Source organism: Heliangelus exortis, chromosome 3 (assembly GCF_036169615.1).
Source record: "Heliangelus exortis chromosome 3, bHelExo1.hap1, whole genome shotgun sequence".
Taxonomy (NCBI): Eukaryota; Metazoa; Chordata; class Aves; order Apodiformes; family Trochilidae; genus Heliangelus; species Heliangelus exortis.
In genome coordinates this window covers 14315255-14330809 of record NC_092424.1, presented here as the reverse complement: position 1 = coordinate 14330809, position 15555 = coordinate 14315255, and the positions used below count along the sequence as shown (strand labels likewise).

Sequence of the window (15555 nt, the reverse complement as noted above, 5' to 3'; positions counted from 1 at the left end):
TTTTGTATACAAGGTTTCCGAGAAGGCCAGCAGCATCCTGGCTTGTATCAGGAACAGCGTGGCCAGCAGGAGCGGGGAGGTGATTGTGTGCTGGTCTGAAGATGCAGCAGGGAGGTTTAGATTAGATAATAGGAAGAATTTCTTTACTGAAGGAGTTGTCAGGTACTGGAACAGCCTGCCCAGGGAGGTGGCTGAGTCACCATCCCTGGAGTTATTTAAGAAATGTGTAGATGTGGCATTTCAGGGAATGCTCTATTGGCTGAGATTGTAGGGTTTTGGTTTTTTGCTTGTTGCCAGTCTGTATCATTGGACTCTGTGATCTCAGAGATCCTTTCCAACCACTACGATTCTGTGATTTATTACAAATTACTAACTTGACATACTGCATTTAAAAGTTAATGTGGAAGATGATTTATACAATTACTTTAGCCATAATGCTGGATGTGATATTGCAGTTTTGAAGTAAAAGTAGAAGGAAATTCTCTTTTTAGTATTGTCTGGTGCTTAGTGTTGGTTTATACTTTATTGTCTTATGAAACAAGGTAACTGACAGAAATTAATTCAACCACATGAAATTAATCCCCAATGCAGATATTAGAGTTCAGATGTAATTTTCCTGTTGGCATAGTATTATCTCTAAATGTGTAAGTTAGCACTTCTATGTATTAGAATCACTAGATTGACAGAGTTTTCATTTAACAGAGATACTGATACTTTTAAAATCTCAAAAGCATAATGTTTGCTTTTAATTAACTTCTGCTTCTGCAATTTGGAATGGTCTTTAGTCATTAGTATTTAATCTAGAATCCAAAACAAATGAGAATTCTCACAAACAAGAGACCTACTCCTTTGGAGGCAGAAGCAGTACCCAGTGTGATGGGAAGTTCTGTAAAAGCTTCTAATCTGCCCAATGGCAAGAAGCTGCAACAGTGAGTAGAAGGCTGCTCCTGTGCAATGCCACGTCTGGTTTTGTGGGGTTTTTCTCCACCTTATTATAGGAAGCAGTTCCTCTTTTCCACCTCAAAGGGAAAAAAAATTATAACCTTAATGAGACCTTGAATGAATACTCAGTGCTGAGGGGCAGTCAAGGACTACCGGGGATGAGGGTTTGACCGTCCTATGTTGAGCCTGGTTAAGGTCATAGGAGTGCAGTGTTGGAGGGCTTTCACATGAAGCTGTGTTTATCTATAGTCTGTCTCAGTCTGTCAGATTGTCTTGTAACTTTTACATTACACACAAAGGGGAGAACAATGAATAATGACTGAAGAGCAGGAGGTGCATATAGAACACTGGAACGTCCTTGGTTACCCTCTGGGAAATGCAGTACTTATGAATCATTGTGAACCATCATTTATGTGCTGTTCAGTGCCTTAGGAGAACTTGTTTTAAATGGAAAAGAATGAAATCACTAAATAATCATTCACTTGTATTTTACTTACTGGCAGTTTTTTTTAAAAAACTGAATGTATAACAGAAACCCATCATATCAGTTTTCTAGCATGTGGTTCAGCTTTGTAAAAAATTGCCTTACCTATCTCCAAGGAAACAGTAAGAGATGCTATTTTTGTGTCTAATGTTGCCTCCACACAAAGGTATCTTATCTTGTTTCTTCTCTTTTTTAGAGGTTAGCCTTCTTGCAAAACTATACAGGTTTACCCAGCAATGTAAGTCAGCTCTGCTGCAAGCATACCCTTAGGATATTATGAAAATTTGAAGACAACCTAAATACTGCAGGGATTTATTTTTCTCCTCTTTCTACAGGAAAAGGCAGCCACATGGTTGATTTTAGTCACTTCTGCCCATTATTCAACAGAGATCTGTTCATATGCTTCCAATTACCTTTTTTCTTTTTCTTTCTTTTTCTTTTTTAGTTTTCTTCCTATTTCCAGCGCTGCAACTAAAAAGGCATACTTCCTTGGACTGTTCTGAAACAACTACTATTTCTGAAAGCCTTCATGCAGAATGCTTAATGAAAGAGCCCTGTAGCCAGCCAGCTGGCTGGCAATTAAAAATATGTTTAAAAAAAATACACTTGTTGTTCTAACTTATTGGATCAGAAATCACAAGCAGGATTGACAAATATTAGTGGGGTTTTCTTCTCCAGCTAAATATGACTTGCAGAAAGCTTTTCACTGAAATGGGTGGAAATGGTGTTGATACCTGTTTGAAGTTGATATTTCTTGAGTTCTTAATTAAGGTCTTCATAAAGATTCCAATGAAATGTAGCAATGTCATCAGCAAGTTTCAGCTCAAGGAAATAGAGTATGTGGAAGGGGAGATGGAACTTTGTGACTGTACCTTTAATTAACTGAAAAGTCTGTAGACTTTATATTTTCCACCATGTACCAAATAAACAAGTGCTAATTCATATACCGAATAAAGATTAGATTGAACAGATATTTTGGCATATAGGAAATAATGAAAGCAAAGTGCACAACATTCTTTTAATTATTTAATACAATAAAATCAAACCCTAGAATAATAGTGTCAGCCCTAATTTATTTTTTTTTCCTGATCATTACTTTCTAGTGAGGAAACTGTCAGCTCAGGAAAGGTAGAGAAGGAATGTAATTTTAATGTTAAAAATTGAGCAATTGGAAGCTAAGCATTTAACAGCTGTCAGCATGAGAGAAAAATCACTTCTTCATATTAACTAAAACAAAAATTTGTTTGTTCCAGTGTAGTTTCTTGTTTATGCTTTCTTTACAAAGTGATAGTTCTGTGTCCTAGGAGAATCCAATGAAATGACCATTGTGTTGCAGTAATGACACTTCAGCTGAGAACTCTTGTCTGACTGTTGCCTTGAATACAGTATCAATATATTCAAACGTCCATAATCCTTTAGATTATTGCCTTCCTATAAAATAAGACTACCCAGTTGATCTGCTGTCTCTCTGTTTATATTAGTAATTTGAATTAAGGTTCATTCCTGTCTGTTTATGCGAACTAGGGCAGGAACTCACTCCATTCTGTTCCTTCTTGTGTTGCAGAGTTGTTTGAGGGTTTTCTGTAATTTTTTTCCCACCATGTCAGGCAGCTGATGACAGTGAAGTTACTGTAGATGGAAAGAAAGGAAAATCTGACATTTCCAGACTGAGAAATTAAAGGAAGTACTTTACACTTAGATATGGAAGCCATTAACAGCAGATGTGTTAATTTAAAAAAACAAAAATAAAAAACATTAAGAAGTGGTAAATAAATATGACTGAAGTACCCTACACTCCTGGTAATTTTTTTTCCTGAGGGATCTCTAACATGTGAATAACACATCTGTTTTATCTTTAAATATAGCCAGTATGGGTGACCCTTAGGCCATGCCTTGTAATTGACAAACCTTTGTAGAAATACTGTTACCAGTGTTAAATATACTCATCACTCCATAGTGCAGCATAAAAGCAGGACAAAAGAAAGTAAATTTTAATAAATGTTTTGATGCTGCTGTCCTTTAACCGCAGTCATATTCTCCTTTGTTTGCTTACAGAATGAGTATGCTTTACTAATACAGATCATTCTATTAAAGCAAATCAGGTTGGTCAGATCAAAACTGTTGTATGAACAGTGGAAAAAAAGAACTTCCGTCTTTGTAATCTGTTTTTTCTCTTGTAACAATGATTATTGTAAAAGCTAGATAGCTGCTAGATTGAAAAAAAGTTTAAAAAAAAAAAACAATAAAAAACAACTGGTTTTGGCAATATGTTTTTGTAAAAAAAAGACCTAAATTGAAGCAGAAATTCTAGTGGGGAAAAAGGAAGAGAACCAGAAGAGTTGAAAATACAGCACAGAGCACTATCCCTACCAGATGGTATTTTTAATAAATTTATCAAGCAGATAGAAAAGATGATAATGAGCATTCAAAATGGGGAGTGGCAGACCCCCCTAGAGAGAAGGAACAGTATGGCACCTTCTGCATGCTGCAATTAGTTAGAATCACTTCCTAATTAACTGTTGCAGGGAAGACCACAGAATTATATTAAAAACACACTAAGACATTTTCTGTGTGATTAAGGATTTTGATAAATCAAGGTAACATCTTCTCTTAGGCAGTCATGGATTAATGCAGAAATCTAAATGTGAAAAGGAGCAGGATGATGCTCAGAGCACATGCAGGTAAAATATTGGATGAACTGAATTGTAGTGTGTTCAATTAATGCCTTACAGAGCACAAAATATACCACAGAACCTAAACATGACATGAACATTGATTTTGACGCTTTTTTTTTTTTTTTTTAAATCTAGTGTTGATCAGGTTCCTCTCCTACAAAATACATTATCTAGAAGATGCTTTAATGTATGTAAAAAATGGATACTCAGAGAACTTCCCTTACTGCCAAGGGAGAGGGGAAGGAAAGGAAGCTAAGGCAAACTTTATTTTGATGCCAGTACTCTGTTTGTGCTATTAGTCTTTGCTTTATTCAGATTGTTCCCAGTGAAGTACTTCCAATGTCTACCACCTGCTCCCCCATAAGAATCTGGGAATTTTTGAATCTCATTTTGCATTAGTAGGGAATCAAGAGGTTTCTAGAATATTAATATGATGGGTTTAGTGGGGTTTTTTAGGAACAGAGATGATCATACATTTGATAGAACAGTAGATTTATCAGAAATTGTTGCCTTTCCAGTGCCTTTATTACTTGGCAACGAGCTTGAGGTTTTTTTCTTGTATGTCTTATGGTAATTTGATTTGTTAGTGGTTTGATTGTGACACCACTAGCACACTGAAAAAGCAATACTAGTACTTCATTATAAATTATCTTTTTGGGGGATGCTGAAGGCTCTGAAATTAGCTCTGAAATTTCACATACCTGTAGTTCAGCTCTTTTCAGATGTTGCAGTATTTTAAATACATATTTTACATTCAACTATTTAAAACTATGTAATGAAGTTATCACTGTAGAGTGGGCTTAAAATGGTACACTTGCATCTGTGCTACACGTGATTTGTTTTCTAGTGAAAATTGAAAGTGTTCATTGTATGACTTGAATTTTGTATTGCACTACCATACAGATTTCAGGTTCATCAGAGCTAAAACAAAATCTAGCGTATTTTTTTAAAATACAGAATGTGTGTTATCATTTGTGTAAAACAAGTTAGTGCTTTTAACATTTTCCCCAAAAAAACCCCAAAGGTTCAACAGTCTTGATTTTTACATGGTCAGAAAGCATCACTTTTCAGCCTTGTTGATACTAATTTTTATGTTGAGAGAGAGAATAGAGATATATATTTGAAAAGTTGAGGAGGTTGGAAGTGCTGGACCCGACTAGGGCATCTTCAGGAGGTTGTTGTTTTGGGTTTTTTTTATATTCTTCCGTCATCTTGCTGGGAAGTGGCGTACAAAAAGCTTGGGATTCTATCTGAATTACAGACAGAAAGTACCATACTTGATTAAATGTTAATAGAGGGAAATAATAGGTACTTCCAAAAATAAGTATCGAAGCACTTGTAGAACAGAACTAAAAAAAGCACTTTGTACACAGGAAAATACACCTCTCTTGCAGCATGCTACCAGAGGAGTTGCTGTTGTATTGCTCTTTGATGAAATTGCTGAAATGATGTCAAGCCCTAACTATACAATGAATTGTATTTGATTTGAAAGTAAGGAGGAAACTACTTGGAGTTGGATCTAAATTGGATTAAGCACAATTAAGTAAGTGCAACAAAAGCATTCCTCTCCTTGGAAACCAACACTAAATTTACATCCTTTGCTAAAGAAAAATAACTCCCAATACTATGGGTTTTTTATTGCTGCGTTTTTTCCCTGCTTCTAAAAATTACTAGTAATAGTCTGTATTATCTTTTATCTAATTCAGTTTATAACAGCAATTTCCAAGCTAGAGCATTCAGTTTTGGATGTGTTGGAGAGAAGGAAAAACTGGTTAGGTGATGCTGGCACAGGGACTGTGGTGTTGGGTATGTACTCTGATTGCAAGATTGGTTGTAGAGGTGAAACAAAGAGTTCATTATAGATGTTGCAGAACAAGACATCACTTAGCAATGGCCTATGCAATTAGAATTGTAATTTTATATTTTTTAACTGAAACTCCCTTACTGTACACATGGTTTTACCAGAAATGCTTTTACTAATTTCAAACTTATTTGAGTGCCCATTCTTCGCTGTAAAATTCAAACAGCATATAAGGTGAACATAAGAAGGGAAATTTGACATTTTTCTGTAATGCCTTTTATTTTGTTTGGAATAAGTGGGCTGATGCATGCTTTATGGCAGCATACAAGATAAAAAAAAAAAAATCTTTGGATCTTTGATTAATCAGATTAATGAAGAGGGGAGAGGCAGGGAAGTACCGTATAATTTCATCACTGTGTTTTGGCCTTCCTTTTTTCAAGAGGATGAATTCTATGTAGTTTCTTTTCTTCTGCTGTTAGAATTTGTCTGTGTGTGTGTGGTGGTCAGTCATACCTTTTTCCAAATTCTTGACTGAACAGCTGTTCCATCTGAATGACAGACATATTCCCTTCCTTCCTCTCATTGTCCAATACTTGTATTGAAGGATTTTTTAAGTATTAAAAAGCATTTTCATATTCTAAATTCTTGGGTGCTCTTTATAATCATAATCAGAGACACCGTCTGAAGTACCAATAGGTACAAGTTGAGAACAGTCTCCTGAGGTGTGAGGCTTCAAGCCTTGGTACCAATGCTGTAAAAGTTACCTGTACCACTGCAATTGTGCTTCATATTTCATGTTAAATAAGAATTAGATTTCCCTATGTTGCTTATATGTTGTGGAATGTTAGAGAGGTTTGGAGAATGTTGGAGAATATTCCTGAATATTCTTGAAGAGATAGGGGGTGCGACCCCTTTACTATGCCCAACCCCATGTTTGGGGGGCCAATTAGATCGGCCCATACTCTGGTGCTACCTGCACCAGGGATTCACTGTGCTACAGGTAAACACACCGGGTGTCCAATAAAAAGTTATGTTGGTGGAGGGGGTGTGGTCACGGAAGCACTGTATGAGCGAAAGTTGCTGCGCAATAAAGCAGAAGTTCGTTTATCAACCGTATTGGTTGCACGCATTTTCTTTGCCGCTCCCGCACTTCTACTTCCATCCTTTTTTGCTTTTTCCTTCTTTGGTACTACTTTCCTACTTCAGATAATTGGTATCTGAACTGTTTTCTGACTGTATGTCTGTCATCTTTATGTTTTAATCCACAGTCCCCACTGAAAATGTTGCAACAATTGCAGACTGTGCCAGCGTGATTGAGGGTGTAAGTCGCAGTCGGAATGCCTTGTTGAATGGAGACACAAAAAACTATGACTGGGATTCTGGGTACACGTGCCATCAGCTTGGGAGTGGAGCTATTGTAGTACAGCTAGCACAGCCCTACATGATTGGATCAATACGGTAAGAGTGTTTATTTTTCTCTGAATTAATGGCAACAATGAAACTTTTGATGAACAGGTATTTTCTTTACACTGTATGACATTTGGAAGGGATGGTAATTAGGGGACTAGTAGTTGTCATTTGGCTTCGTACTTCAGTATAATGGGCATGGTAAAAATTAAATGTGTGAGTCATTCCAAGATATAGCAGCACAATTTCAGAAAATACTGTATTTGAGAAACATAGTAGTAATAGTCAAATTATAAGATTGAAAGTATATACTTGCATTAAAATACAAATATAACTGCAGGCTAACTTTTGGTCAAAACATGTGCAGTTCCACCTCAGTGAGGTTCTTATCCACCTTATTCTCTGTGAAAACATTTGTGAAGAAATCCATCATCTGGAGTCAGACAGATTTCCTTTTCACTATACAATTGTACCAGTTCTTAATTGAACCTGGAGTGTATAATAAGGGTACAGTAACCTGAACATTGAAGTGTTGAATTAGTGAACGTGTTTAGGTGTGGATTGAAGATTGTTGGGCTATTTGTACAGTGAATGTCTTTATACATAGGAAGAACAAACTTTTGGCTAATGTAGAAACTTTGGAGGTAGATTGGAGAGCTGGATTGTTCACATGTGAAGCCGAATATATTCTTGCTGGCTTCAGATTCTTCTGACTGTACATGGTTTGGTTTTTGGTTTGGTTTGGGTTTTTTCATAAAATCAGGCATACAAAACCTTGTCTTAATGGCTTCCTGTTCTTTGTAAATTTAGAGTATGTTGTCAGGGACTTGGTATTCTCTGTGACAATAAAATAAAAAGAGAGAGATTTCTGAAGTTAGAGTATTAAGAGCAAAGACTGAAACTCCAGGCAAGGATCTGGGACCAGCAGAGCCCATGTTATGATACCCATAGGTAAGTATTGGTAGGAACTAGCTCTGTGCAGTCTGCCTTGGAGAGTTGCCTCTTCAAACTGAGTTATGAGCAAGTGAGACTTAAAAGCTCTTTGATAACTGCCAATTTCTATTTTCTGTGGTTTGGTTTTGGCTTGTGGCATTGTTAAGATGGCTATAAACTTTGAAGATAAAATTTAAAATCAGACATCCAGCCAAATCTCTAACCTAACAGAAGCACTCTTGGCTGTATACTAGTTACAGATGTTACATGTAATGCAAGTCTGGTGGTGTTCTCACTGTGTGAAATGAGTGTAATTGGCAGCTGTATGCCTCTGAGTTTGGTGGTTTTAGTGTTCAGTTAAATATTGCATCTCAAGTAGAAAACCAGGAAGACACGGTACTCAGATTCCTTAGAAGAGTTAGTTGAAAATGTAATTATATCGTTTTCATGGCTCTTTAAATTTAAGTAGCAGCAGAAGCTGTGGCCATATGAAGGAGTAAGAGAAGAATATGTGAACTAAGTGCATAGTTTCTCAGTTCAAATTCTCTATTTCCCTATGTTACCATTTTTTTATGTATTTCAGTTGATGAATCACGCCGTCTTTGCAAGTCAGTGCAGAAAATCTCCTATATTAGATACTGTGCTAATGTTTTTTCTTGAGCAGAAAATGACATTATTTAGAACCAATACACATTTGGTGATTTATGTGCTATTGCATTGTACAGATACATGGTCAGGATCTCATGTTCCTTTGTCAGCTTTCCTGCATGTAGCGTACAAACAAGATGAACAGCTTGTCTTTAAAAACAACAGTAATAAATATCATCACCCAGGGTATCTTTTGACAAAGGAGACTATCTCCATTGCCTAAAGACAGAAATGCTAGCACTACATCATCTTCTAGTTTTTGTGTTCTGTCTAGAAGAAAAGTGTTTTTATGTGCAGCCTCTTCTGTTGTGGATCGTAGGCAGCCAGGGAAAGATGCTCATGGAGTGGGGAGGTTTCACTGTGTGGCAGCTACAGCTTTGTCAAGCAAGGGTCTGAACATGTCCTATATTGTGCAATGCTAAAGATGGTGATGCTGTCTCTTTAGTTAGCACCAGAAAATCTTGAGACTGGTACAGAAATCAAACGAAACATCAATATACATTAGAGAAAAAAATCTTAGTATTTCATCTTAATGAAAGCAAGAGATGTCTTTGAACACAATGTCTTCCAGAACTGATGAACTGTATTCAGTGCCTGTTTTCCTGTTATTTTCTTGCTTGAACACTCTCTTGATCTCACTCTCCTACCTAATATAAAAAAATTTCCAGGAGCATATTCTTTAGACTAGCTGTATACCATGCCTGCAGATTGACATGAATTGCTTTACCTCCAGAAACTGAGTCATTAGACCTGTAGGTTTGGATTCCAAATGGATAATTAGGAATTAAAGTAAGTATCTTTTAAGTTCAGAGACATGAATGTGCCATTAAATATATTTGTATCGGAGACAGTAAATATATGAGCCTTTGAAAAAGGGTAGTAAATGCTTTTAGTTGATAAAAGTCAGAATACTGCTGGAGGGAGCCTCCAAGTCAGAACATGTTACTATGGCAACTAAATTCTGAATATGAACTACTCTTGGTGCACAAACAGGCATTAGAAATGTATAGAGTGCTTTGTTTCAGAGTTGTATCTTGTGTGCAAGCTTTTCTGCAAAATTCATCCCATTGGCTTAGGATGTTAAAACCATTCAGGCTGCAAGACACTTGAGGAAGACATCTAACACAGCCTGTTCCTCAGCGCAGGGTCAGCTAGGAAGAAAGACCTTCCTACTTAAGGCTTTATGCAGTCAGATCTTGAAAACCTCCAATGAAGGACGTTCCACAACATCTCTGGGTAGCCTCTTCCAATATTTTAATTATCCTCAAAGTGTACTCTTTTCCTTCCTTCCTTCCTTCCTTCCTTCCTTCCTTCCTTCCTTCCTTCCTTCCTTCCTTCCTTCCTTCCTTCCTTCCTTCCTTCCTTCCTTCCTTCCTTCCTTCCTTCCTTCCTTCCTTCCTTCCTTCCTTCCTTCCTTCCTTCCTTCCTTCCTTCCTTCCTTCCTTCCTTCCTTCCTTCCTTCCTTCCTTCCTTCCTTCCTTCCTTCCTTCCTTCCTTCCTTCCTTCCTTCCTTCCTTCCTTCCTTCCTTCCTTCCTTCCTTCCTTCCTTCCTTCCTTCCTTCCTTCCTTCCTTCCTTCCTTCCTTCCTTCCTTCCTTCCTTCCTTCCTTCCTTCCTTCCTTCCTTCCTTCCTTCCTTCCTTCCTTCCTTCCTTCCTTCCTTCCTTCCTTCCTTCCTTCCTTCCTTCCTTCCTTCCTTCCTTCCTCCCTTCCTACCTTCCTCCCTTCCTCCCTTCCTCCCTTCCTCCCTTCCTCCCTTCCTCCCTTCCTCCCTTCCTCCCTTCCTCCCTTCCTCCCTTCCTCCCTTCCTCCCTTCCTCCCTTCCTCCCTTCCTCCCTTCCTCCCTTCCTCCCTTCCTCCCTTCCTCCCTTCCTCCCTTCCTCCCCTCCCCCCCCCCTGCTTTTCATGTGGTTCTTGTTTTCCTGTATCTTCAGTCTGTCTGGAACATTCTGTTTCAATATTTTACCACAGTCTTCTGTTTTCCTCATTGTGCTCCTAGGATGTGTAAACATCCTAGGTCAGTCTTCTTGATAACCTGCTCTCAGGTAGGGACAGTTCCTCCTCCTCTGATTATTTGATTCCTCCCTGACCCCAAGTCTTTGGTGAAACAAGCCACTTTTCTCACCTTGTGCAGTGTGTGTGCTCCAACCTCCCAACCATCCCAATGGTCCTCTGTTGGACTTGCCCAGATCTACCAGTGTTCAATTTGGGTGCAAAATGGGATGCAGTCAAGTAAAGAATAATAATCTCTTTCCTTTGTTTTCCTGGTTCAGTTCCTGTAGCTATGGCTTGGTGTGGTGCTGGCCTTCATTGCCGAGAAGTCACACAGGCATCTAATAGCATCTTCTGTTCAATATGACTCAAATGTCCTAATAAGGACATTTGCTACACTCAGGCTACACAATGGTACACAATGCTACACTCAGGCTGTAGCATTTACTGCTGTAATGGATTATTATGTATGAAGTACGGAATTTTGCTTTTGATCTTGTTGAATTTCATGAGGTCCTTTTTTTGCCCATGCCCTTTGTCTTCCCAGAGGTTGGCAATCAGTCCTCCTGAATGGCAGCTGTGCTCTCAAGTGTATTGACTGCACTCCACAGTGCGCTGTCATTCCCAGGCTTGATGAAGGCTCATTCAACCTCCTTGTCCAGGTTATTAATAAAGACATTAAAAATAATAGGTTCCAGAACAGACTCCGGAGGAACTCCTCTTGCATCCAGTCTCTGGGCAGCTGAGCTGTTATCCACTACTTGTTGAACTAAACCATCTAGCTAATTTTTACCCATAGCTGTAACGCTATGGGAGACCATGTTGAAACCCTGTTAATATTGAATAATTCATCAGGTATTTGTGTATAAATTTGGTCATCTTGAATTCTGCATCAAAATTTACTCAGAAATTCTGAAACAGATTTAATTATGTTCTGTACTCAGTAGTATATATATTCTACTAGCAAAGACCTGGAAAACATTTTATTTTAACATAATTGTAATCAAATGTTCTCTTTTAAATTATAGAAATTAAAACATTTTTTTATTTCAGGGTTATTCATAGTAATTCAATAATTCAAGAAATTCCAATAATTCAATAAATTCAAGAGTTTAACATAGTAAATATAATGTAACTTTAAAATGGCTGAAACTTGAGTATTTAAAAGACAGCCATATCACAATAGCTCCCCATCTAACTCTGCATTTATCTGTACTAGAAAAGCAATACTGTTATGCTACAGTATTTAGCTTATAACTTCATAGAGTGGGGTTTTTCTTATAAGTTTCCAAAAAAAGAAAGAAAAGAAAACAACAAAAAAAATTCTTGCAGTAACTACCAAAATTCTGGTGGTGGAGTAGGATAGATTTCTTCCTTACCATAGGGGTTTTCATGTTAAAATAAATAGAAATGTTTTGCATTTCTTAACCACTCCATCCCAGCCAGCTGTTGTACTTTTCTTATTCAGATTATTCTTAAATTAGCAAACGGTATCAATTAACTTCAATGTGTTTTCTGCTTGCTAATACCATCATCGTACACATCTCTTAAGCTTTCTAGTTTTTCATACCACTTGTGCCTGTGACATTTTTCTTTCTTTGCTGCTCATTTTCTGCCCTTGACTGTCTTGAGAGTGAAATCATAACTCAGAATAAGTGATCATAGATGCATATGGTAAATATGCAGGAATTTTCTGTCATTGTGGAATCCTGAAGAAAGATTAGTTTCCTGCAAGATAACTACTGAAACATAAATATCTGTAGAAAATGAAAGGTCATGTAGACAACCAGATGCAAAAATGCAAAGACATTTATATAAAAATACTCTCTCAGTATGTTTTTGTGTTTTCTTTCTTTTTCCCCATATTTCAACAAGTGTTGCTACCTCATGTTTTATTTCCTTTTGAGTTTTTAATTTTCTTCTGGTTGTCTGTAAATACATAAGTAGCTTATGAAGATAGCTGTCAGATATTTATACTGTACATGGTAACTACTGACTTTATAGTATATAGGAAGTGAGTATCATCCTGTCAGGTGCTTGAGTACAGGTAGGTATAATGCAGTCTGAACTAAAAAGTGACTTTTTTTCTTTTTCCTCAGAAATCTAGGCGTAAAGGGCAAGCAAGGAGAGCACAAAATGCTTGTGTAAATGCAAAACAATCAACGTGACATTAGGGAAAAACTGTTAAAGTACTGCAGTGTTTTTTGATGTAACAGGTAGCCAATGTAATCAGTTTCCCACACGTATAATATGAATTTTTATATATATTTGAAAAACTCTTATTTCATGAAAGAAGGCATTTTCAACTTGTGATATAAGTAACAGTACCCTATTAAATGATTAACAGATTTAGAGTTTAGATGCCCACAAGTGTCATAAGAAATATGTTTAAATCTCACAATGTTGCAGGGATTGAGCTAGATAAAGCTGTGTTCCACTTTTCTTTCTCAGTCCTGAGGGCAAGATTTAGTAGCGAGAGCTAATTTATCTTTTTATTCTGATATGAAAAGACCTAGAAATACAAGCACTTTTGCAGTAAACAGATGCATTTCCAGTGAGTGTAATTCTGACATTTTTAAGTGGAATCTTCGCCTTTCTGCAATTTAGCATCCGTCTTAGCAAAACGTGACTTTTCTACACAAGTTTAGCCTGCTAGTTTGCCTGGAATGTGTTTCAAAGATTACTGTACCTGGCATAAAATGTGGCTGTTGTGCTCAGTGTGCACCAGTGAATATTCATGTAATCACCTGCAAGCTTTTCATGCTTTATCCAGAAAGGTATTTCATGCAGAATAAATTCCAAATAGGTTTTGTTGTCAGTCTCCCTCCCCAGTCTCTCCTAAAAAACCTACTGAAGCGAGGTAAAGAAATAACTTTATTTTCTTTCTCAAGTCATAAAGAAACAAAAATCTACATTTAGCATTCATGCGAAGTCACTTTGGGAAAAATTCTGCGGCAACTTTAATTCACTCATTGTTTGCTTTGCAATAATGCTAAGCCATGCTCTTTATAAAAACCTATTTAAATTGGGCTAGGTTGTTTTGAGAGAGAGCAATTATACACATTCTTAAAAAGAAAGCGTATATCCTGTTAGCCTTTTGCTCTAAAGCTGAGCCAGTTGTGTTTTAATTACAATAATATTAGTTGAAATACAGTCACCAGTGTGCTTCTGATTTTGAAACTCTTGATCCTAGCTTTGAAAACACAGATCAAGGAAACAACACTGAACTCTCATGCTGAACAGGATCCTATTGAAAAGCATAATTAGCTACATTTTAATAGCCTTTTAAAAGAAAACAAATTCTGGATTTTTTTTGCTTTTCCCTCTTTTTATCATTTAGAAGATCTGGTATGTTCTACTGATTCAGGATCTGTTGATTATTTGTAACTACCAATCCAGGATTCTAATCCTTTTTTTTTTTTTTTTTTTAATGTATTTCAATCAGTCTCTTTAGTATTTGGAGACCTTCAAGCTGTAGGAAAACAGAATGGGAAAGACCTGATGAAGGAGGAGGAAAGGTGTTGGAGTTGGGTGGTTTTGATTTGGGGTATGTGTGTGGGATGCAAGTCTTTCCTCATGCTACAGTAGCTGTTTTTGGTTTTTAATGTCAGCTCTGAAGTTTGCAATTTTCAAGTAGACTGTATTAGTATGGGCTAAAAGACTTGTGTTAAAAGTGTTTTATTTTAGCTTCTTAAAGCTAGTTTGATAGCTTATTATTTTCGACCATAACAATGAGCTGGGTTCACTTGAGAGCATCTAGGAAGTAAATCTGCTTGTCCAGTAGACCTAATTTCACTTGGAGTGCTGAGATTCCAAAACAGGAAATAGAGCTAAACTAGATTATTTTGAAAAGAAAGTAATAGCATTGGTTTTTAGGTCAAAGATACATGTCCTTAATAACCAAGTCCTGAAGACAGTGCAGCATTTTCTTGGGACAGCATCTGTGCAAGAGAGAGGATTCTGCATTCTGCAACTTGCTAGGTCATTTTATCCCTCTAGTAGTACTGGGTTTTTTAATGTTAAAAATGAGCAATAATTTTTGCAGCTATATTCCTCCTAGCAGAGGTAGCAGCTGAAAGCAAGAAAGACTTTCTGAACTAGAAGAAAGGAATTTATAATATAAAAATTCGGCACTTTTCGAAAGATGATTAAAGAGAGACAGCTTAGAAAACTGTGGCTGGGAAGGTCTGTAGTATAGCATAAGTTCTTTCTCCTTTTAAATATCTCAGCTATTTTCATCAATAGTCAGTGGATCCTTATCTACTGTACTACAAAAACTGTGGATCTGTGGAAGTTCTTTGCAGCTGGAGAAAGAACCAGGTTTAGCTGTATTACCTGGCTTTCACAGCCCTCTGTACATGTGGCTTTAGTGATTCTCATTTAGAGAAGAGTAGAACATTTCAGTTGAAGGCAACCTACAGTGATCACCTGGGTCATCCATGCAGTTACAGCTGTTTCAGGTAACTAGCTTTGCTTTGGTTGACTACAGGTTCATTTGTTTCTGCAGCAAATATTCAGATTTAAATAGTAATCCTAGTAAGTGTTAGCTAACTTGGACAAAAGCCTGAGGATTAAGAGATGGCAACAGTTTGTAACAGCATCTATATTACAGTAGAGTATTTGTTTTCCATTAGTGTGTTGAGTAAGGGTTCAGAGAAGAAGAGTTTTAAAATAA

The 15555-nt window shown here is 37.1% G+C and overlaps 1 protein-coding gene across 3 annotated transcripts in view; it reads left to right on the top strand.

Moving 5' to 3' along the window:
- The window catches only part of BTBD9 (BTB domain containing 9), a 110183-nt gene that overhangs the window by 70467 nt on the left and 24161 nt on the right, over positions 1-15555 (top strand). For all 3 annotated transcript variants that reach the window (XM_071739364.1, XM_071739365.1, XM_071739366.1), the window contains one exon: positions 7171-7360. In XM_071739364.1, the coding sequence (XP_071595465.1) occupies positions 7171-7360 (190 nt within the window). The remainder of the gene's footprint in view (positions 1-7170; positions 7361-15555) is intronic.